Source organism: Pipistrellus hanaki (assembly GCF_964339955.1).
Source record: "Pipistrellus hanaki genome assembly, chromosome: 4".
Classification (NCBI taxonomy): domain Eukaryota; kingdom Metazoa; phylum Chordata; class Mammalia; order Chiroptera; family Vespertilionidae; genus Pipistrellus; species Pipistrellus hanaki.
This window is the reverse complement of record NC_140506.1, coordinates 95,323,121-95,344,295: the sequence shown is the minus strand read 5'-3', so window position 1 is coordinate 95,344,295 and position 21,175 is coordinate 95,323,121. Positions and strand designations below refer to the sequence as shown.

Below are 21,175 nucleotides of genomic sequence, written 5' to 3'. Positions count from 1 at the left end.
GTTAAACGGGGCCCTGGAGCCCGCAGCCGCAGCCGAGGCCCAAACCCTGGAGCCCTTCCTGGTTTGCATGTTCCACCCTCACTCAAGTCTCAGAAGTTTACAGAGCTCCCCAGCTCCACGCCTCCATCTGGCTGGTGCCTGGGTTTTCCAGAAGGTCCCGTGCTGGGGGGCCCTGGGAACTACACTTCCCAGCAGACACAGCGCCAACTTAGCCACAGAGATCAAGAGGTGCCGTGGGGGCCGCCTGGCGGTGGCAAACGCTGAAGTTGAGAAGCCGATCAGCCGAGATCAAGGTCTAGGGAGCCAGAGTGGGCCCCGGCACCATGGGCGGACCAGTCCCAGGTCCCAGAGGAGAGGGCTGAGGCCGGGCCCCAGGAGCGGACACTCCCACCTTCAGCCGCGGTGCCTGCCTACCTGCTGCCCCACTGGGGCTCAGCAGGGACAGGTCTATGGAGACAGGATTCTGCACCTGAGTTCCCCCTTCCCGATTCCACATACGCCTGGGGCCGTCTCCGCTTCATTGTTTTATTATTATATACAAACGCTACAGACTAGGGGAGGGGACACGCGTGCGGTAAGAGGAGCCCAGTGGGAGGAGTTCACAGGGCAGATGCTGCACTGGGCTGAGAACAGCACACAGGCCATATCTAGAGGGTAGGCGGGGCAGGAAGAGGTTAAAAAAATGAGATCCAAGCCAGCCAGATCGCAGGGAGGTGGGGGTGGGGGTGTAGTCCACCTTCTGACCCCCCCTCCCCAAGGTCACAGTGCATGCAATAAAATATATGTACAGGAGCCGAATCCTTCCTCCGCAGGCGCTCTGCGGGTCCAGAGCTCCCTTCCGGCGGAGAAGGGAAGCCAGTGGCGCCCCCTGGCGGCCAGGCCGGGCTGGAGCCACATGCGGCAAGAGTGGGGGTCAGTCCCAGCCGTTGTCTTTGATCATGTGGTTGAGTTCAATGATGTACTTCCCCTCTTTGTACTTCTGGCTGCTCTCAAAGGCCTGTTCCTGAAAGGAGGGGAGAGGCCGTCATCCCTGGAGCAAGGGCCCTCCTGGCAGGGACAGAGGGAGGGTGGGGCCTGGGTATGACGGGCCCTATTCCACAGCCCAGGAAACTGTCTCCCAGAGAAGCCAAGCCATCTGCCCACAGACGCCGAGCTGGTCCTCACTGATGGGGCAGACGGCTCCCTGAATGATGGGTGCTTTCTAAAGGATACTGTTGGCTCCGACAATGAGGATATGGAAGTGTCCACAGGACCCAGGGGCTACAAACTGGGAGCCCGAGTGCCAATTCTGGGGCCTACACGTGTTTCTTGGCCAACAGAGTTTGACAGAAGTAACGGAAATACTAACACAGAGGCAGGCTGTGCTGACTCCAGCATGGCACAGGCTGCCTCTCCCTTTGCCCACAATCTAGGTTGCCCCTTTTGCAGACCCACAGGATCTGCTTGGCCCTGCAAGCACTTGAGTTTTTGACCTCTGAACTGGCCAGCTCCTTACAAAGTTCCGGGAGGCCACGCCACCTGCACAGGTACACAAAGCCTGTCTGTGCAGGGCCGGGGTGGACTCTGGTCAGGGCTGCCTGGCTGTCTCGGCCCAGGGCCTCCACATCACCAAGGCCCCCAGCTCCAAGCAGCTGCAGTTTCCCAAGAGCATCTTCTGCTGCATCTAATCTGATCACCATAACAGTCCTGGGTGCCAAGTGGCGGCTTTATCCTCCATGCCAGGTAAGGAAATGAAACTCGGAGGAGTGAAATCAGACCCTGGGTGGCAGCAGTGGTAACCGGGGCAGTGGAAAGGAGGCCCATGGACCCAGGCTCTGCTGCTGTGGGGTCTTGGGCAACTTCTCTGATCCTCTGAATGGTCACAGAAGCTGGGGTCAAGGGCTTGGAGTTAAAAACAAAACGAAGCCGGATTCTGGTCCCTATTATGCAGCTTGCTGGATGTGTGACCTTGGGCAAGTTACCTAACACCTCTGGGCCTTCCTTCTTCTGTAGACTCTACCTACAGGACTGTTGTCATGATTGCTGTTATGCACATAACAGGAAGGGTTTAATAAATGGTAATTCTGATTATATCGTCATCTCTAAAATGGGGCGCTTGTCCCTGTGAGGAGCCGGATGGGTTAAGAGAAAAAAATAAAAGCCTTGGGGGACGTGAGAGATGAAAACATGGCCAGGGGAGGAAAAGACGTTTGACTTGTGTGAGCTGGGCCCATCCACTATGAGAGGTGATCAGGTGACCGCTTGTGATGTGAGGTCATGTCCAAAGCTAGCTTGGGGTCAGAGGTCACTGACTCACATATTTCCAGCCCAAAGTGGTCTTGCAGTTCTCGCAGTGGATGTCAGCGACAGCATGAAGGCCTGTGAGCAGCACCCGCTCCTCGGCTGGCCCGCAGCCCACGTTCACCCTGCGGGGACACAGGGGCAGTCCCAGGGAGGGTCCCGCCATCACAGAGCCCACCTCTAGCTTGCATCCAACTGTGTCTGTCCTCGGCTTCTTGCCTGACCAGGGGGCTCTGAGAGTCTCAGCATGTGCCATGGGTCACAGGTCACAAAAGAGGTCAGGAAAAGAAAGACAGGAGGACAGATACTCACACGGAATTGAAGAGGTAGGCACGCCCCTGACTGCCCTGGAAGGACTAGGGAAAGGGAGGGAAGAGGGGGTCAGGGTTATTGGTGGGGAGCTACCAAGCAGCCGCCCCCCCGCTCACCTTCCATTCCAGCCCTAACTGTGATCCGGTTACCTTGGAGATGAGGTCGTCGTGGTTGGCCAGGTGGGCACGGCAGTGGGCACAGCTATACCTCCGGTGACAGTCATCCAAGTAGGCCTGAAACGTCTTGGGTTTTGAAATCCGCACCATGGCGGGGGCCAGGGGCAGTGGCCCCACGCGGGGAGCGGCCCACGGGGAGCAGAGGGAGCCCAGCGCCTGTGGGGGAGGGAGGGAGTGTCCTGTCAGGACCCCAGGCACACCAGCAGGCACGCCCAGGGCCACGGGGACTCTCTGTGTCACACTTGGCTGCTGTCTCCTCTCCCCAGAGCCAGCAGCCTCTCCAGGGGCCAGAGCTGGCTCCGTTTTGACTCACTGAAGAGGCCTCAAGTTGCATCACTGGGGAAACTGAGGCTAGGAGGGGCTCAAGATGAGTCCCCCACCTGCTTTCAGCCTCACCCCAGCTGACCTGGCAACTGAAACTGGAGGAAGGGGCTTTAGAGTGCATGAGCTGTCGGCTCTGTTTAGGGGAGCAGGAAGGGGCTGGGCATTGGATGGTCTTAGGATCTCATGTGAGCTGCGGAGGGCGGAGCTGGGGGGCCACTGCACGTATACACCGTGCAGGAAGCTCATCTGGGGAAAAGGCTGGGGCCTTCCTTAGTTGGAGGGTCACCGAGGGGGGAGGAGCTCTTACCTGGGGACGCCGAGCCTCGTCTCTGCCGAGGGCTGGCTCTTACCTGCATCGCGGAGCCTTACCTGAGACCCGGGGCTCACCTGGGGCGCGGGGCGGGGGGCGGGCGCCGGGGAAGGGGACAGTCCTCGCTGGCGGGGCGGGGCTCGGGGCGACGCGCAGCCCTGAGGGTGCGGGCCTCACCTCGCCTGGGCGCGCGGGAGCCCGGTCCGCCGGGGAGGCTGGCCTGGGAGTGGGGGGCCCTGGGGGCGCCGTCCCCCACCCCGGCCCGGTTCCCGTCGCCGCGACTTGTTTACACCGAGAACAGCTGCTCCGCCGCTGCGGCGGGAGGGGGAGGGGGCCAGCCCTGGGCCCCGCGGCAACGCGGCCAATCGGCGCGCAGCATGCAAATGAGGGGGCGCGTCACGCCGCGGCCGGCGCAGGCCGGGCCGCCCCGCCCCCGCTCTGCTCTGCCGCCCGGAAATGCGGTGCCGCCCGCAGTCCGCTGCCGCCGGCCCGGCCCGGCCCGGGCCGGGCCCCCTCCCCGGCCGCCCGCGGTTCGGAGGGGCGCGTGTGAGAGGTACCCGGGCTGCGCGGCGTTAGGAGGGGCGGTGTCTGGATGCACGCCCCCGGGGACAGAATAGTCATAATTCCCCGCGCTCCCCCGTCCGGGCCCACCCTGCATCCCGCTGCAACCCCGAGGCAGCTGCTGCTGCTGCTCCCCGTCTGCCGAGGCTGTCCGCCTGCAAGAGGCAGAGCTGGCATTCTCGCTTGGGTCCGAGTCCACGGCCTTGGCCATTGCACCAGGGACCGCCTCGGAATGGAGGAGCCAAAGGTGTGGTCGGTTAGAGCCCCAGGCCGGAGCCTGGGAACCAGCCGAGCCCAGCTGAGCTGCGCCCGCTCCAGCCTGGCCCTCCAGGCTGAGCTCGTGCCTGCTTCGGGCTTCCCCTTCCTCTTTCTCACTGTTTGCAGGGTCTGCCATGCTAACCTTGTCTGGTTCCCTGCACGGCCTCAGGCCGGCCTGGCCTCGAGTCACCACAGGCTGGTGAAAGCCGGTTTCATAAGTGAGTGACAGACATGCCACCTGAGAGGGCCAAGGAACTGGGAGCGTCTGGAGCAGAAACCTGGGTGGGGAAGGTTGGCGAGGCGAGGCAGCAGGTGGTGCCGGGCCTGCCGCCTGCCATGCCCACCTCTGCGGCCAGCCCAGGCCCTCGCTGTGAGCCTGGCTCTTAGTGGCCTCAGAAGAATGGACCCATTCTCTGTGGCTCCGAAGGGACATTCCTGAGGAGAGTGGAGGCCAGGCTGGCACAGGGAGTGGCATCGCTCTGGCTCCGGAATGTGGCGGAACCAGTGGGTCAGGCCGGTTCGGGTCCCAGACTCCAGCCTTAGGCTGCCATCTTTAGAGTTTTCGAGGATCTCTGACACCCAGACACCCTCCACCCTCTAAAAAGAATGCGGAAAGTCTTGACTAAAAATAAAATATTTATTGGGAAGGAGAAACGTGGAGGGCAGGGCCTCCGGCTTAGGGGATTAGGCGGCCGCGCGGTGGCTGTCCAGGTAGCGCCGCAGGGCCGTGGGGTAATCGGTCATGACGCCGGTGGCCCCCAGGCCGTAGGCCGCTTCAAAATCCACCTCTTCGTTCAGGCACCAGAATACCACCTGAGGGGGGAGGGAGGGAAAGAAGGGGCTTTTCCACAGCTTGGCCTGGAACGCCCCCGGCACCCAGCTGGTCAGCGCTCCCCTGGGTGCAGGCCTCCCAGTGGTTCCATTTTCGGAAGTTTTTTTTTTTTTTTAATATATTTTATTGATTTTGTACAGAGAGGAAGGGAGAGAGATAGAGAGTTAGAAACATCAATGAGAGAGAGTCATCAATCAGCTGCCTCTTGCATACCCCTTACTGGGGATGTGCCCACAACCAAGGTACATGCCCTTGACTGGAATCGAACCCGGGACCTTTCAGTCCCCAAGCCGACGCTTTATCCATTGAGCCAAACCGGTTTCGGCAATTTTCAGAAGTTTTTAAAATTGGTTTGGAACACAGCCATTGTTAAATATTAACTGTATAAACTTGCAACTCTGTAAATAGTATTAAAGGCAATAAAATCTAAAAACGGATCACTTCCTCCTTCTTACTTCCCCCTATGTCCGGGAGAGGATTTATGACTGTCCAGTGTGCCCAGTGGAAATAGTCTGCAACGATGTTCTCTTCCCTTCTCTTCCCAGCTCCGTTCAGCGACTTCACGTGGGCAACCAGAAATCGGCCGAGGCAGCAGGCACACCACGGAGGCCAGCTGTGGGCTGTGTACCAGCAGGCCGCCCCGCCAGCCTGCCCGTGCCCACTGCTGCTCTCCCTTCCCTGCCTGCCGAGTCCTCTCCCATGGGCACTGACATGAGGGAGACCAGGATCTGTGCCCTGGGCAAGCCACTGGGCCTCTGGGTTCCTGACATGCCAGCTGAGCGGTGAGGTCCAGCCTCCTTGAAGCTCATCCTCACTGCCCCCATCTAATCAGTGGCTTGTCTGTGACTCCACTCTTCCATCCATCCCCACTGTTCGCACATGAGCCCAAATCCTGACCATGACAGCATCTGCCTCCTCCTGAGACTGCTCCCACAGGGGCCCCCCCAGTCACTTCTGCACACGATGACCCTCCCTCAGCAAATCTCAATGGTCTCTTCCCTCCAAAGCTTCCCCTCCCTTTGGGCAGAAGCCCAGGCTCCTTGCAGAGGTCCTTGGCTTGAGGTCCTTCAGCTGCCTGCCTTCTCCAGCCTCCCTGGTGCCGCTTCCTCCAGGCTGGGTCCAGGCTGCCACAGTGGCCTCTGTCTCTCAGACTGCCAGCCTCCAGCTCCTCTGGGCCCTCCCACAGGGGCCTCCCACCTGTGCTCCTTGTCCGCCCCTGAGCCAGCGCCTCTCTGCTCCCCGAGGCCTCTGACCCCTCGGGCCTCCGCACCCTCCCTTCCTGCCTTCCCCTTTCCTTTCCTGTGATGGTGATGGCCTGCTTCCTTTCCCAGCTTTGCCCGGTAAACTCCCCGCTCAGTGCCCTGGTGCCCGGAATATATGCTCAGCAGAGGTTTGCCAATTAAATGACCGGTCAGAGCGGGAGCTTGGGAGCGGGAGGAGGTGACAGGCGCCTTTTCCCTCTGGCCTGTGCCCAGCCCTTCCTCGGGGGCCAGGAGAGCTCGGCACATCACCAGAATGGCCAGCGCTTACCAAGCTCTTGCTAAGTACCAGGTGCACATCCAGAGGAGCCAACTCTGTCATTAGCCCATTTACAGTGAGGACACCGAGGCTCTGAGGGTGACCTGCCCAGGGCGCCAGCTGGTCAGGGCAGAGCGGTGGCCGGAGCTGTGCCAGCGAAGCCTCACCTGCACTCCTCGCTGCTCCAGGTGTTGGATCAGACTTTTCCTCATGATGAGCCTGGGGGGGGGGGCAAAGGTCAAGATGGGGGGACTGAGGAGAAGGGCAGAGGCAGGTCTCTCTGGGACACCACCCAGCCTTCTCGCCCACCTACCATTTAGTAACCGCGGCTGACAGCCGGTTCAGCGCAGAGGAGGAGAACGGGAAGTAGGTCCTGTGGAGAAGGGGAATCCATGGGTCTCTCTCCGTCATGGGGTGGAGATTGGGGGTGGTCGTGATCCCTGACCAGTGAAACCTACCCCCTCTAAGAGAACCTCTGCAGCCCTGGCCAGTTTGGCTCAGTGGATAGAGTTTTGCTCTGTGGACTTTTGAAGAGTCCCGGGTTCAATTCCGGTCAAGGGCACATTCCCCGGGTTATGGCCTCGATCCCCAGTAGGGGGTGTGCAGGAGGCAGCTGATCAGTGATTCTCATCATTGATGTTTCTCTCTCTCCCTTCCTCTCTGAAATACAAAATAATAATAATAAAAAAGAACCTTTGCAGTTGCCCAGACAGACAATTCACCCTTTGTTCAGCGAGATCCTCCTCCTGCCTCCTTGACTCCATGCGTTGAGGGTGTGCCCACCCCTCAGCTTTTCAGAAGGGAAACTAAGTCTTGGAGACTTTTATTAACTTGCCCGAGGTCACGTGCAAGTCTGGTGGGGCCAGGCCTGAAACCCAGCCTGAATCCCACGCTGGACACACAGTCTGGGGTTCTCCCCGCTGGGCCTGACAGCCTCCTGAGCACAGACAGCGTCTGATGGGCCGGCTGCTCGCCCTGCTTGTCCCACTCCTGGGGCGGCCCTCGAGGCCCTTCCCAGGCTTTGGAGTCGGACCCGGGGCAAGCCAGGCTCTGGACTTCTAGCTGGATCACCTCGAGCAAGTTACAGAACCCCTGAGCCTCAGATTCCCCATGTTCTGTGGGGTCATGACTCCTGTACCCCCCGGGGTGCTGCAGAGTACAGCTCAGCTAACTGAGGGATGTGGAAACACTGTCCATCTGTATAAAAACGCTCCACACAGAGTTCTGTCGGATAAAGATGTCTTTGTAGCAAAGGATTGTGGGGGCTGGCTGGGAGCTTCTCATGACAACAGGGGGCAGCAGACAGCACTGGGCCAGGCGGGGAAGCTCCGACAGCAGGGGCGGCGGCCCCAGAGCTGGCGGATATCCGAGTTCCCCATCCTTTCCCCAGATGTTACTTTGTTAATCCTTGTTTCCCCCGCAGGAAAACACTTGCTTTTCCTTTTGAGGATCAGAGTGATGCTGTCATTAACACGTGTCTCCCTAGCCGGACTGTAAACGGAGGGCCTTGCCCCACCCACCCTGCTTGATTACTAGTGTGGCTGCACCTGGAACAGAGCAGGCATTCGATAAATACCAGTTGGGTGAATGGACCAGTACATGAACCTTTTGTTCCAAAGCCCCATCCACACCTACAGCCTAGTGCATTTGCATAGAATTTCACAGGGTTCCCGGTCCTCTTGGTATTCATGAATGCTGCCTGAGAACCCTTGTCTTCAAAGTACTGTGGGGGTTACGCGGAAGGCGGCGGGGGACCCCACAAAATGGGGCTTGGGATGGGGGGTGGGTGTTTTCCCAAGGACAGAAGCAGCTGGCAGCCTGGGGGAGGGGGGAGAGGGGGAGGGGGGCCCTGTGGGCACCTGTTGATGATGGTGGGCAGGAAGCACAGGAGGAACTTCTCAGGGATGGGGACGAAGGGCAGCAGCCCCAGGTAGTACAGCAGCAACAGCCGGATCGCGCGCCATCTCGTGAAGGAGAGCGGCATATCGGGGTTCTGGGAGGCAAGGAGAGGGGGGTGAGAGCAGTCAGTCTGCTCCTGGGGAAGCAGAGAGGCTTGGGCTGCAGGGGACATAGCTTTGGAACATCAAGAAACCCTATTATCTGCGGGATCAAAGCCACGTCTCGGCCCAGCACTCAGGGCCTAAATGCAGCCTCCCTGTTCCAGCAGCAGGACCTGACTTGGCCACATACTTCCTCCACAGCTCTCCTCTCCAAGTCGCCCAGAACCCCCAGGCCCCCCACTAGCCTAGGCCCGCAGGAGGGGCGGGCTCCAGCCGCTGGGAGGAGGGGCTGCAGGAGCCGGAGGGAAAGGGACTCACGGCGGCCTTGCACTTCTTCATGATCGAGCTCTTCTCCGAGGCCCAGATGGTGATTTCATTGCGGTCAAAGTGCCTCACCAGGCTGGCTATCTGCAGGGAGGAGGGAGGAGATGAAAGGGAGTGAGTCGGGCCTCTCCCAGGCCGGGCCCTCCCCACCCTGCCCACAGCACCACCTTGTGAATGAGCTGCTCGTTTTCCTCTTTGACCTCCAAACTCACGGGCACCCGAGGGAACCTCTGGAAAATGTCCTCCAGACGCACCATGCGCCTGTCCGACCCATGTGCAAAGTGGCCTGCGGGGTGACGGGAGAGGCCAGAGGAGGCTTGGCGGGCGGGAACCCAGGGAAAGGGGGCAAGTGCCGGAGGAGAAGAGAGGGCAGAGGCTGGGGCCCTGACCCCGCTCGCTGGCCCAGCCCCGGGCTCACACCGTGCTCTTACCCGGCGAGAAGTAAACCTCCAGCTCCTCCTTGTAGAGGGGCAGCTCCTGGGGGACAGGGGCATGTCACCGGGAGGGCATGGGGGGGCTGTCTGGGTAAGGGGGGGCTAGGGCAAGGCCCACCTCGAACGCCAGGCTGCTCACATCCCGGTTCACGCCTGACTGGCGGGACAGGTTCTCGTCGTGGGACACCACCACCACGCCATCCCGGGTCAGCTGACAGTCCAGCTCCAGGAGGTCCGAGCGCTGGGCCATGGCGCTGAGGGCGCAAAGGTCAGCGGGCCGTGGGCACAGGGTGGCGGGGAGGTCCAGGGGAGCGCGGGGCAAGTGGAAGCGGGCTGTGCGGGCGGCGCGATGCCTCCGGGGGCTCCGGTCACCCAGGCGAGGAAGCGCGGCACCCTGGGCACCAGCTGGCACGGCCTCGCAGCTCAGCGGGGGGGAGGGCGGGGGGGCGTGCACTCACTTCTCCATGGCCTCCATGGTGTTCTCCAGCCTCTCTCCGGACCCTGTGTGGGGCAGCGCGGTGGGTCCTGGGGCTGGGCCCCGTCCTCTCCCCTGGCCCAGCCTCGTCACCCGTCAGCCCAGGTGGGCAGCCTCTTTCCTCGTCCCACATCCCCCGGCCATCTGCCCTCCTCCTCCTCGGGCTGCCCTCCTCCTCCTCGGGCTGCTCTCCTCCTCCTCGGGCTGCCCTCTTTCTGACATCTGGCCCCTTAGCCCTCCCCCCTCTGCTGTCCACCTTGGCGCGTGTCTCGCTCTCCCTAGTCCACCCTCAGAGGCCCACACCCCCTCCTCCCCGGGCTCACCTCCCCGGTGGGCCCCCAGGCGGGGGCGGAAGGCCGGAGCCCGGGGTGGGTGCAGCAGGCGTGGCCGGCGCAGGAGGAAGATGGAGAGCAAGGCGTAGCTGCCCAGGGCGGGCAGGGCATAGTACAGCACGGAGCTCATGGCGCGGCCTCCCGGCTCCGATCCGGCTGCCACCGGCTCAGCTGTCGCCGGTGAACTGTGCCGCCTTGCGACTGCCTGGCTAATGTAGGCTGATTCCTCCACTGGTCACCACCACGCCCCTGCGACTTGCTCAGCCTGCTGCTGGCCCAGCGCCAGGCTGCAGGGCCCAGCTGGATGGAGCTCAGGTGCATGGCGAGGCCAAGCGGCCCTGGCCCTCACCCCCCAGACCCTCACAGATCCCAGCGCCCTCTCTGCTCGACAGCCCTGGGGAGCCAGGTTCCCCCACACCCCCCTTGTCCCCCTACCATTGGGCACATGGCCGGGGGGACCATCCCTTGCCATTCTAGAAAACCCAGGGGGGTGTGGGGTGCCGGAGTCACCCCCGGATCGCCCCAGCCGGTCAGGAAGACGTCGGAGAGGGGAGAGGACGGCGGCTACGGGGAAATGGTCCCCCCTCTGTCCAGGAGGCGGAGCTTCTCACACTCCCCTCTCCAGCCCTGGCCATGGGGGAGCCGGCGGGGCCAGGGCCGGGTACAGCCACCGCGGGAGGCGGCTGGGGGGAGTGCCCGTCCTCGGAGCGGCCACGGCGAGGGACACGCGTGGGCAAACACAGACAGAGCCGGGGCGTCATAGACACATCTCTGTATTTATATATTAGACACAGGCACAGGCGGGCAGGGCGCCGGTCCGCGCCCCGCCTCCACTTCTGCTCACCACACACAGAAGCAGCAGGAGTTAGATGTGGCAGCTCGGGGGCAGGGGGCTTGGGCAGGGCCCTGCTCCTCAAGGATACTAGCCCTTGAGCCTTAGGAATGTTCCTTGAGGGGAAAGGGGTGGGGTTTGAGTGAGGCGAGTGGGGCATGGCTGGCCCTGAGTCCCGACTCAGTGTGCCCTAACCCCACCGCCCCTCAGGAGGTCACAGGGCAGCCAGAGCCCTTCGACTCTGGAGCCGCCGGAGACTGGGGGAGCCGGGGGAGAGGACGGCAGAGCCGCCGAGGGGGATCTCTCTGGGGCCACCTGAGCCACAGGTCCTGGAGGAGGGGAGAGGGAGAGAGGGCGCCTTGGCCTGCCGGAAGCAGGAGGCCTGAGCGAAGCGAGGGGAGATGGCCAGGCCCGCCCGTGCCCCGACCTGGGCTGCGGGGGTCCGGGCTGGGCTCAGGGTCCGTTTTCTAACAGTCCAGCAGGGGAGGGCAGACAGGAGGCAGGGCCTAAACGAAAAGGCAGCGGGAGAGGAACCATCAGCACCGGGAGAGCCCCTGCCGGAGCTCTGACCTCACCCCCTTTCATTCCGTCCTGACAGCCGAGGGAGGCGTGCCTGTCTCCTCCTTGCGGGGAACAGGAGTGCCTGTCTCACGGCCCTGCTGTGAGGATGCAATGAGCTCCTACCCAGAAACATCTAGAATAATGCGCAGTGCTCCCTGTTTGCTCTCATTATCAGGGCGGTCCCCAGGAAACGGAGCTGCAGAAGTGGGGTGCCTTGCACAATATCTTACACAGCTCTTACTACGTGTCAGAGCCGGGGTGTGAGCGCAGGTGTGTCTGCCCGCCCTCCCCCGGGCTCCAGCTGGCAGAAAGGCCGGGGCTGACGAAGGAGGGAAGGGAGGTGTGGGTGAGAGTCCCCCGAAGGTGGGTGAACTGCTGACCTGGGCGCCAGGTGTGAGAAAGCCTGGTATCTGGGTCAGCTGAGAGCTGCCAGCTCCTCCCAAGCCACTGCGGCCCCACCTGCCTCTCTGTCCACTCTGGGAGGGGCAGCACCTGGCCGGGGCCTCAGGTGGTGAGAGGGGCCCTCAGGGACCCCTGGGGCTGGAGGCAGCAGGGTGTTGGCTGATGGGAGACATCTGGGGCGGGGGGCAGGGGGGAAGGAGGGAAGGAGGGACATGAAGGCTGGCAGACCACAGGCCTGCGGCCCGGGCAGTCTCTGGCCCTCCTGCTGCTCGGTACACATGGATCATGGGCAGGAGCGAGCTCTGACTGCACCGGATGTTTGGTAGGCACCCTGGTCTCGGGGTGAATCAGCGTGTGGGCGGCGGGGCGCACTCACCCAGCCCCGGGGAGCGGAGGCGTGTGTGCAGGCTAGGTGGCCTCCAGCACGCCAGGCTGGAAGCGGGCTGTCTCCTGGAATATGAGCTCCTTCAGCCGCTCCTTGGGCAGGTCATCCAGCTCCATGTCAAAGGTGAAAGGCTCCTCGGCCACCGGCTAGGGTGGCAGAGATGCGAGGCTCAGGCCGGAGACTGAGGGATGCCTGCCCACCCCTCACCCCCAGGCCTGCCGGCAGCTGACCCACCTCGTCTGTCGGGTCGTAGTACTGCTCCAAGTAGGGGTGAGCCAGCGCTTCTTCCACGGTGATCCGTTTGTTGGGGTTAAAGGTCAACATCCGGTCCAGCAGGTCAAGGGCTAAGGAAGGGCAGGAACCGGGGTTAGAGGGAAGGCTCGGGTAGCTGCCGGGCTCACGCACCCCGCCTGTACCCCGTCAGCCCATGCCCCCTCACCTTTGGAGTCGGCCTTGGGGAACAGCTTGGCCCAGCCCACCTTGGCCTTGGAGGGCAGGGACTGCAGGTAGTTCCGGGCCTTCATGTTGATGATGCAGTTCAGGTCCTCGGGGGATGGGGAGCCCAGGATGCCTGTGGGCAGGGCAGGTGACCTGGTGAGAGACCTTCTCTCCGCTCTGGGAGCAGGAGGAGCCAAGAACAGGAGCTCCCACCAACCCATCCCATGCCTGACAGTTATCTCCAGCCAACGCCGTGATGGTGGAGCAGGGGTCTGGACTCGGGCAGCCCCCAGCTCAGATCTCAGCTCCAGCACTTCCTACACGTGGGCTGCAGCCCTGCTCTCCCCGTGTGGTAACGGGATAGTATCTATCCGTCACTGAAATCCTGTCGATGCTGTAGAGCAGCGTTTTTCAACCGCTGTTCCGCGGCACACTAGTGTGCCGCGAGATGTTGCCTGGTGTGCCGTAGGTGCAGACAAGACAAGAATTTTATAATTTTTCACTATTTTGTTTACTTACTATTTCATAATAAAGTAATTATAAAATACTTTCTTTGTGTTTATTTGATTCCTATTCAAGAAAATTACTTTATATATAGTCAATATAGGCACAGAGTTAAATTTTTTAACATTTTCTAATGATGGTGTGCCTCGTGATTTTTTTCATGAAACAAGTGTGCCTTTGCCCAAAAAAGGTTGAAAAACACTGCTGTAGAGGCTCCAGCGGTGGTGGTACTCCTGATCCGACTCCCAGACTCCCGACCCTGACCCTAAAGAAATCTCCCTTCCAGCAGGCTGATCTCCCTGCCATGCGGCGGGCCAGGCCCCTCACCCAGAATGTGGTTGAGCTGGTCCAGGTAGTGCTTGCCAGGGAAGATGGGCCGGTTGGAGAGCATTTCAGCCAGAATGCAGCCCACAGACCAGATGTCGATGGACTTGGTGTAGCCCTGGGGACGGGGAGAAAGTGGTGGGTCCCGGGCCAGCCTCACCAGGGCCCTGTTGTCTGGGCCAACCCCCCCCCCCCCCATTCAGTGTTGCCGGAGGCAGAGAGCAGAGCCTGGGCGGAGCTAATGCTCAGCCTCTTCCCAGATCCCAAGGACCAGGGGGTCACTGCCTGGCTCAGAGGTGGCTCCAGGGCTTTCTGGGACCTGGCCTTTCCCTTTGGGGGTGGGCGGGCCCCCTACCTTGGAGTTCAGCATGATCTCTGGGGCCCGGTACCAGCGCGTGGCCACGTATTCTGTCAGGAAGCCGGTGTGGTCGTGCTCAGGGTCGGCGATCCGGGCCAGGCCAAAATCGCAGATCTGGAATCCAACCCAGGCCGCTAAGCGTGGTGCTCAAGGTCTCCACGCCCAAGCAGCCGTTTCGCCATGCCCCTGCCCCTGGGGTCCCCTCTGCCTGCAGCGCCCGCCTACCCCAGGGGGCCAGCGGTCAAACGGAAGCCCGGCCCCGGCGGGAGGGGGAGCGGGCACCCCAGCCCTGACCTTAAGGTCGCAGGTGGTGTTGATGAGCAGGTTGGAGGGCTTTAAGTCCCGGTGCAGCACGTTGGCCGAGTGGATGTACTTGAGGCCCCGCAGGATCTGGTAGAGGAAGTAGCAGACGTGGTCGTTGCTCAGCTGCTGGCTTTTGAGCAACTTGTACAGGTCTGTCTCCATCAGGTCCTGCACGATGTAGCTGAGGGTGGTATCGAAGGCCCCGCGGGTGGGGGCAGCGGGAGGCACATGGTTAAGAAGAACGGGCACTGGTGGCCAGGCTTCGCACTCCCTCCAGCTGGCACCCCTAAGACTCAACAGATCTGCCAACCCCTCTCACAAGCTGGGCAGGGCCCTGGCTCAGTACTGGGCTCAGGGCCTCTGCTGCGTCTCAGCTGGTGACCCTGACAAAGGACTTCGGTTCTACAGGAGGCAGGAGAACTCCAGTTAAGAGCAGCAGCTCTGGCCCTGGACAGTTTGGCTCAGTGGAGAGGGTGTTGGCCTATGGACTGAAGGGTCCTGGGTTCGATTCTGGTCAAGGGCACATGCCCAGGTTGTGGGCTTGGTCCTTAGTGTGGGGCGTGCAGAAGACGGCCAAGCAATGATTCTCTGTCATCATTGGTGATTCTATCTCTCTCTCCCTCTCCCTTCCTCTCTGAAATCAATAAAAATACATCTTTCTTTTTTTTAAAAATATACTTTATTGACTTTTCATAGAGAGGAAGAGAGAGGGACAGAGAATCAGAAACATTGATCAGCTGACTTCTGCACACTCCCCACTGGGGATGTGCCCGCAACCAAGGTACATGCCCCTGACCGGAATCTAACCCGGGACACTTCAGTCCGCAGGCTGACGCTCTGTCCACTGAGCCAAACTGGTTCTGTCAAAAAATATATATCTTTAAGAAAACAAAAAAGAACAGCAGCTTTGGGGTTAATCTGCTGGTGGTTTTACCACTTCAACCTGTCCGCACCTCTATTTCCTCATCTGAAAAGCAGGAGAATGGCTCTTTCAGAGTGGGTGTGACAGTGAGATGAGATGACCCCTGTAAAGAAGCCAGCCCGGTGCTTGGCACACGGTGAGTGCTCAGCAAACACGGACTCGTGTTGCTATGAGAAATGCCTGAGCCACATGGCTGTTGAGAGGGGTTACATGAGATAATGTGCGAATACCATCTGGCATGCAATAAATGTTTCTTAAAAAGAAATGCCTGCCTTACGGGGATAGTGTGTGCAAGACAAATGAGGAGAAAGCCAGCAGCACGCTCCTACTCAGTGCGTGGCCGTGCATCAGAAGATAGAGGAGCACGTGTCCTTATAGGTTTTAAGATTAAACTTGCATGCATGCATGCATGCATACATACATACATAAATGCCTCTTGGCTTGTCTCTACAAGAAGAAGGACTATCTTTTAGCATCAGCCTCAAAGGGCCTCTGGGGACGTATGGCCAGCCCGGTTTTATTGATGAAGATGCTGAAGGTCACACGGCGAGCTGGGCGGGAGTGCGGAGGCTTCCTGCCAGCAGCCTGTGGTGGGGGCCTGCAGGCACGATCCCCCTGCCTGGGGGTGGGTGAGTGGGGGAGAGGTGATGGGTAGCAGAAGCTGCTAACAGCAGGGCCAGGCAGGAAGTGGACAGCTAACCAGGAAAGTGACATGGGGGAGGGCGACGAAGGCCGGGCTGGGCCCTGGGCAAGGTGCAAGGCCACAGGTGACGGGCGGGGCCCTCCCGGCAGGAAGTCTGGAGAAAGGACGGCCTTTCTCTGGGGGAGGGGCAGAGGCAGGGGCAGAGGCTTTCAGAGCCTCAATTTCCTCATCGATGCACGAAAGGGAGCTGAGACCCAGCTCATCGGGCAATTGGGAGGTAGAGTTAGAAACGGGAAAGCCCTGGGCACGCACTGCGCCTGACTCAGAGCAGGCCCTCGAAAAGGGGCCGCTTTCTCCTCGCCTGCTGGCCTCCCTCTGAGGACCCTGAGGGGAAAGAACCGGCTGTTAACCAAGAACTGGCCGGGGGCAGAGGCTGGATCCTGACACACCTCTATGTATCAGGAGACAAAGGCCCGTAGGGGCCATCTTGCCCAGACCCCCCAGAGGCAGAGGGAGTGGACGTGTCCGTGGACACACGGCCCGCTGCAGCAGGCCAGGCTGCCCTGAGGCCGCCCAGCCTCGGCCCCCTGTGGCCGCCTTCCCGCCAGGTTTCTCTCTGGGTTTGCTCTGGAGGGCGCCAGGGAAGAAGGAGACGGAAAGCAGCCCGTGTTCTCCCAGCCCAGCTCCGAGGCCAAGGTGAAGGATACACATCCCTCATGGCATCCAGCGTGGGCGCCCGGAGGATGTCCCGGATGCCGATGACATTCTCGTGGCGGAAGCGCAGCAGGATCTGGATCTCCCGCAGCGTGCGCTGGCAGTAGGTCTGGTGCTCGAAGGGGCTGATTTTCTTGATGGCCACGCGTGTCTTGCGGACGTGGTCGTAGGCTGAGCTGCGGGGCCGGAGAGGTGGTGTCGGTGTGGTCGCGCAGAGGGGAGTCCAGGCCCGCGGGCCCCACCCAGGCCAGGGCAGGGCAGGGCAGGGCAGGGCGGGAGCGGGAGAGGGCTCCGGCCCAGTGGTAAACAATGCTGGTTCCTTCCTGCCGAAGGCCTGGGATCTCCAGGGAGAGAGCTGGGGACCAGCCAGGCAGCCCTCCGGCGGCTTCACAAAGAGAGGAAGAGACTGACCGCTCACAGACTTCCCCTCTCCGCTACCCTCTCCATGCGAGAGGCCCCCCCCCTCCCAGGGATGGGCTCCCCAGGCCAGGCCAGGGCCGGGGCTGGGAGCCAGTGGAGGACAGACAGTGAGGCAAACACCGGGAGAAGCGGGAGTCGCGGGAGGGGCTGAAGGGAAGGGGTAAGGCAGGCACGGCTGTCAGGGCGACTGATGGGTAAGGTACCCACCCGGGCAGCAGGCCGTCCCAGATGAACAAAGCCCAGCACCCACCGAGGGAGGGGGGACCGCAGCCCCTCCTGGAAGTTGCAGGAGGCGCCCTGGACCAGCCCCAGCACCCCAGCCCTGGCTGCTCGGCTTCCCCAGCTCCGGGCGGTCCCCAGGCATCCTCCCCAGGATCCTCACTCCCTCTGCACTCCGGGGGGACCGTCCCGAGACCCCGTTCTCCTCCCTCACCCGCGCCCACAGGGTGCCCGGTCCCCGCAGCTCCCCACACCCAGGTCCCCGCCCTTCGCCACGGAAAGGCCGGTCCAGGCTCCGAGCCCCTCCTCGGACGCACGCAGAACGCACCCCAGGCCCCTCCCGGGGCGCCCCCTGCCCGGCCGCGCCCCGGATCGCCAGGCGCAGAGAGCACCGAGCACCCAGGACCCCGGCCCGCACCCCGCACCCCTCGCCCCCGGCGCCCTCACCTGACCATGCCGTAGGCGCCCTCGCCGATGTACTGCAGCTGCGAGTAGCGCGGGCCCACGTCGAACGGCTGCCCCTTCACCACCTCCACGTCCCCCGCGCCCCCCGGGCCGACCCCCTCGGCTCCCCGGGGCTCCCCGCCCCCGCCCCCCGGAGCCGCCGCCGCCGCCATCTCCACTCCTCCCTCCGCCGCCGCCGCGCCGCCCCGCCCCTGCCGCCGCCCGGGCCCGCGCCCCGCCCGCCCGGCCCGCCCCTTCCCGCCGGTCCCGAGCGCGCGGCCGGCCCCGCCGTCACGTGGCCCCGGGCGCGCGCGGCGCTTCCACGGCGGCTGCCCGGCCGCTGGCGCCCCGCCCCGCGCAGCCCGCCGCTCCGGGCCCGGGGAGGGGAGAGGCCGAGGACCCCCCACCCCCCGCTCCGGGCCCGGGGAGGGGAGAGGCCGAGGACCCCCCAGCCCCCGCTCCGGGCCCGGGGAGGGGAGAGGCCGAGGACCCCCCAGCCCCCGCTCCGGGCCCGGGGAGGGGAGAGGCCGGGGACACCCCAGCCCCCGCTCCGGGCCCGGGGAGGGGAGAGGCCGAGGACCCCCCAGCCCCCGCTCCGGGCCCGGGGAGGGGAGAGGCCGAGGACACCCCAGCCCCCGCTCCGGGCCCGGGGAGGGGAGAGGCCGAGGACCCCCCGGCCCCCGCTCCGGGCCCGGGGAGGGGAGAGGACACCCCCAGCCCCCGCTCCGGGCCCGGGGAGGGGAGAGGACACCCCCAGCCCCCGCTCCGGGCCCGGGGAGGGGAGAGGCCGGGGACACCCCCAGCCCCCGCTCCGGGCCCGGGGAGGGGAGAGGCCGGACGCTGCCTGCAGGGTGGCCGGGTTTGCTCAGTCCACACCGCGAGGCTTCTCTCAAACAGCAAAACAGGCTACACTTCTGTGGTCACTGGAGTTTGCAAAACTGAAATCCTGTCAGCATGTCTCTTTTGTTGAGTTTATCGGGGTGACATTGGTTACAATTACGTAGATTTCAGGGGTACAATCCTATAGTATACATCAGCAGTCTGTCGTGTGGTGTGTGCACACCCCAAATCTACCCATCCTCTCTTCCACCCCACACCCTCCTCTGCCCCCCCCCCCCCCCCCCCCCCCCCCCCCCCGGCCCCTTCGGGTCAGCACCTTTTGGCTCTGTACCAGACTTGGCAGTTTGCGCACTTATTTGACCACTTCAGTTTCTTCAGACAGCTCCTCCACTCGGGGTCAGAGTGGGGCCGAGCCTGTCTTGTTCTCAGGGTTTGCAGATGGGGGACCTGGGAGCTGGGGAGCTGAGACTCAACATGATATCTTCTTCTTCTTTTTTAAAATATATTTTTTTATTGATTTCAGAGAGGAAGGAAGAGGGAGAGAGAGCTAGAAACATCCATGATGAGAGTCATGGTGGGTCAGCTGCCTCCTGTAAGTCCCTCCCTGGGAATAGAGCCCACAACCAGGCATGCGCCCTTGACCGGAGTTGAACCTGGGACCTTTCAGTTCGCAGGCCAACACTATCCACTGAGCCAAACCGGCTGGGACTCAACATGATATCTTCTGACACAGAGGCAGGGCCCTTTTTAATCCCATTCTGTCCCCCAGAGACAGCGGTGACCGGAGACGGCCAGTCTGGCCCCTTCCCTCCGCAGTGGAGCCGGCAGCGCAGGTACTCACACTGGAGCCACCGAGAGGGCGAGCAGGCCCTGCGCAAGGATGACACGCAGATTCGGGGCGGGGGGAGGGGAGGGGAGGGGGGGAGGAGGAGAAGGTGGGCGCTGGAAGCTTCGGAAAAACACATTTGCTGGCCTTCATTAAGTAACCGCTTTGTTTTTTTTCTTCCTTAAAAGCTGGGAGGAGGTCCTTATATGTATTATAGATCAAGACACAAAGTGGAACAGTGATTATGATTCTGAAATTGCTCATAATTGGATCTATGACCGGGCACTCTAATTCAGATTAATGAGACCGAGTGGCTGGCCCTCAACAGCCTACAAGTCAGCGCCGGCCGGTGAGGTGCTCCTTAGACAGGTGATTCACAAGGTTGGGAAGCTGTGGAGTGGCTCTGAGCGAGGCGCTCTGGCTGAGGAAAGGTACCGTGTGGATTAGCGGTTAGGAGCCAGGGCTCTCTGGAGCCAGGGTGCCCAGGTTAGAGCCCCATCTTCGCCACTTACTTACCGAGTTACCCTGGGTAGACTGCCCACTGGCCTCTCTCCTCGTGGAGTTTATAACCTATCGAAAAGATGCACTTACATAAATCAATTTAATACCGGATGCGTGGATGTAACGTCGGGCGTGTGAGCGAGCTGGGGGTGGGTGAGGTCACTCTAGAGAAGTGAGGAGGGAGCTGTGGAGGAGGTGGCATTGGCGTCATTGAAAAGGAAGTGGGGTTTCAGAAGGTCGAGGTAGGGGAAAGGCATCAAGAAGAAGGAACAGCCCTAATCGGTTTGGCTCAGTGGATAGAGCGTCTGCCTGTGGACTGAAGGGTCCCAGGTTCGATTCCAGTCAAGGGCATGTACCTTGGTTGCGGGCACATCCCTGGTAGGGGATGTGCGGGAGGCAGCTGGTCGATGTGTTCTCTCTCATCCATGTTTCTAGCTCTCTGTCTCTCTCCCTTCCTCTCTGTAAGAAATCAATAAGATATATTAAAAAAAGAAAGGAAGAAGGAGCAGCAGAGTCGGGCAGAGCCGGAGCACAGGTGTCCAGTGCGGTGCAGTGCAGAGTGTTAGGGGAGTTCGGGCTGGGCAGGTGGGTTGAGGCCGGGTTGGGGAAGGCCTTGGATTCTGGCAAGTTTCAATGTTACTCAGGAAGCAGTAAAAGCCTTCGAGTGACTTTTGCTAGACCATTTTGCAACTTCAGGAGAATACGGTGACTCAGAGAAACTCCGTGGAGTTCAGCATGGAGCCACCTTTCCTGAGTGGGAGTGAGTTTCCTGCCTGAGGAAAGGCTGGTCCCTCCAGAGGGCCGCCTGCCGCCTCACGCTGTGCCTTCCTCCCCCTCAGGCGTGTGACTGAGACTGCGGCTGGGACTTCCTTGGAGACTGGACTGGGATTTCTCCATTTATAGATGCGTGTTCAGCTTATATATGTATGGGCATATTCAGCTTATATATCCTGGGCTAGGCACTGATATGCACTTTATTTCCTACCACTTTCACAGTGACCATATGAGGTTGAGAGTCTGAACTAAATGTAACGGGAAAAGCAGAAGCACCCTGAGCCATGGGGTCAGAAGAACCTGGAAGAATAATTTTCTCCGTCACGTGGTTCACCCTCTCACAGCTCACTGCACTGCTCGAGTCTTTCTAACAGCTGCCATGTGGCTTACCTCTGTCCTCTTAGATGGACCTAGAGGAAGTGTTCCACCAGTTCTTTTTTTTTTTTTTAAATATATTTTATTGATTTTGTACAGAGAGGAAGGGAGAGAGATAGAGAGTTAGAAACATTGATGAGAGAGAGTCATCAATCAGCTGCCTCTTGCACACCCCCTACTGGGGATATGCCCGCAACCAAGGTACATGCCCTTGACCGGAATCGAACCCGGGACCCTTCAGTCCCCAAGCCGAC

General features: G+C 61.4%; 3 protein-coding genes and 1 long non-coding RNA gene across 7 annotated transcripts; 1 reads left to right on the top strand and 3 right to left on the bottom strand.

Annotated features, from left to right (window-relative positions):
• Nucleotides 1-511: 511 nt before the first annotated feature.
• On the bottom strand, nucleotides 512-3,731 carry YPEL3 (yippee like 3). Of its 4 annotated transcripts, none has more exons than XM_084882987.1 (5): nucleotides 3,580-3,731; nucleotides 2,742-2,924; nucleotides 2,593-2,636; nucleotides 2,297-2,405; nucleotides 512-1,003 (listed from the first exon to the last, which is right to left on the bottom strand). In XM_084882987.1, the coding sequence occupies exons 2-5, from the start codon at nucleotides 2,856-2,858 to the stop codon at nucleotides 914-916; spliced, it is 360 nt and encodes a 119-aa protein (XP_084739113.1). In that variant the 5' UTR covers nucleotides 2,859-2,924; nucleotides 3,580-3,731; the 3' UTR covers nucleotides 512-913. The 4 variants fall into 4 exon arrangements, with proteins under 4 accessions (XP_084739113.1, XP_084739114.1, XP_084739116.1 ...); XM_084882988.1 differs by having other exon boundaries at nucleotides 3,400-3,705; XM_084882990.1 differs by having other exon boundaries at nucleotides 3,462-3,699.
• Nucleotides 3,732-3,826: 95 nt separating this feature from the next.
• On the top strand, nucleotides 3,827-6,634 carry LOC311622154. The gene is made up of 3 exons (XR_014794959.1): nucleotides 3,827-3,955; nucleotides 4,348-4,439; nucleotides 5,599-6,634. It is a non-coding gene; the product is annotated as an uncharacterized lncRNA (long non-coding RNA).
• GDPD3 (glycerophosphodiester phosphodiesterase domain containing 3) lies at nucleotides 4,845-10,754 on the bottom strand. Its single transcript, XM_084882978.1, has 10 exons — nucleotides 10,128-10,754; nucleotides 9,788-9,830; nucleotides 9,448-9,583; nucleotides 9,327-9,372; nucleotides 9,063-9,181; nucleotides 8,890-8,979; nucleotides 8,431-8,564; nucleotides 6,885-6,944; nucleotides 6,739-6,790; nucleotides 4,845-5,034 (listed from the first exon to the last, which is right to left on the bottom strand). Exons 1-10 carry the CDS (start codon nucleotides 10,264-10,266, stop codon nucleotides 4,906-4,908), a joined length of 948 nt encoding a protein of 315 aa, XP_084739104.1. The 5' UTR covers nucleotides 10,267-10,754; the 3' UTR covers nucleotides 4,845-4,905.
• Nucleotides 10,755-10,891: 137 nt separating this feature from the next.
• MAPK3 (mitogen-activated protein kinase 3) lies at nucleotides 10,892-17,802 on the bottom strand. Its single transcript, XM_084882963.1, has 9 exons — nucleotides 17,609-17,802; nucleotides 16,516-16,698; nucleotides 14,235-14,424; nucleotides 13,938-14,054; nucleotides 13,586-13,700; nucleotides 12,756-12,887; nucleotides 12,551-12,660; nucleotides 12,308-12,462; nucleotides 10,892-11,474 (listed from the first exon to the last, which is right to left on the bottom strand). Exons 1-8 carry the CDS (start codon nucleotides 17,776-17,778, stop codon nucleotides 12,340-12,342), a joined length of 1,140 nt encoding a protein of 379 aa, XP_084739089.1. The 5' UTR covers nucleotides 17,779-17,802; the 3' UTR covers nucleotides 10,892-11,474; nucleotides 12,308-12,339.
• Between the last annotated feature and the right edge of the window lie 3,373 nt (nucleotides 17,803-21,175).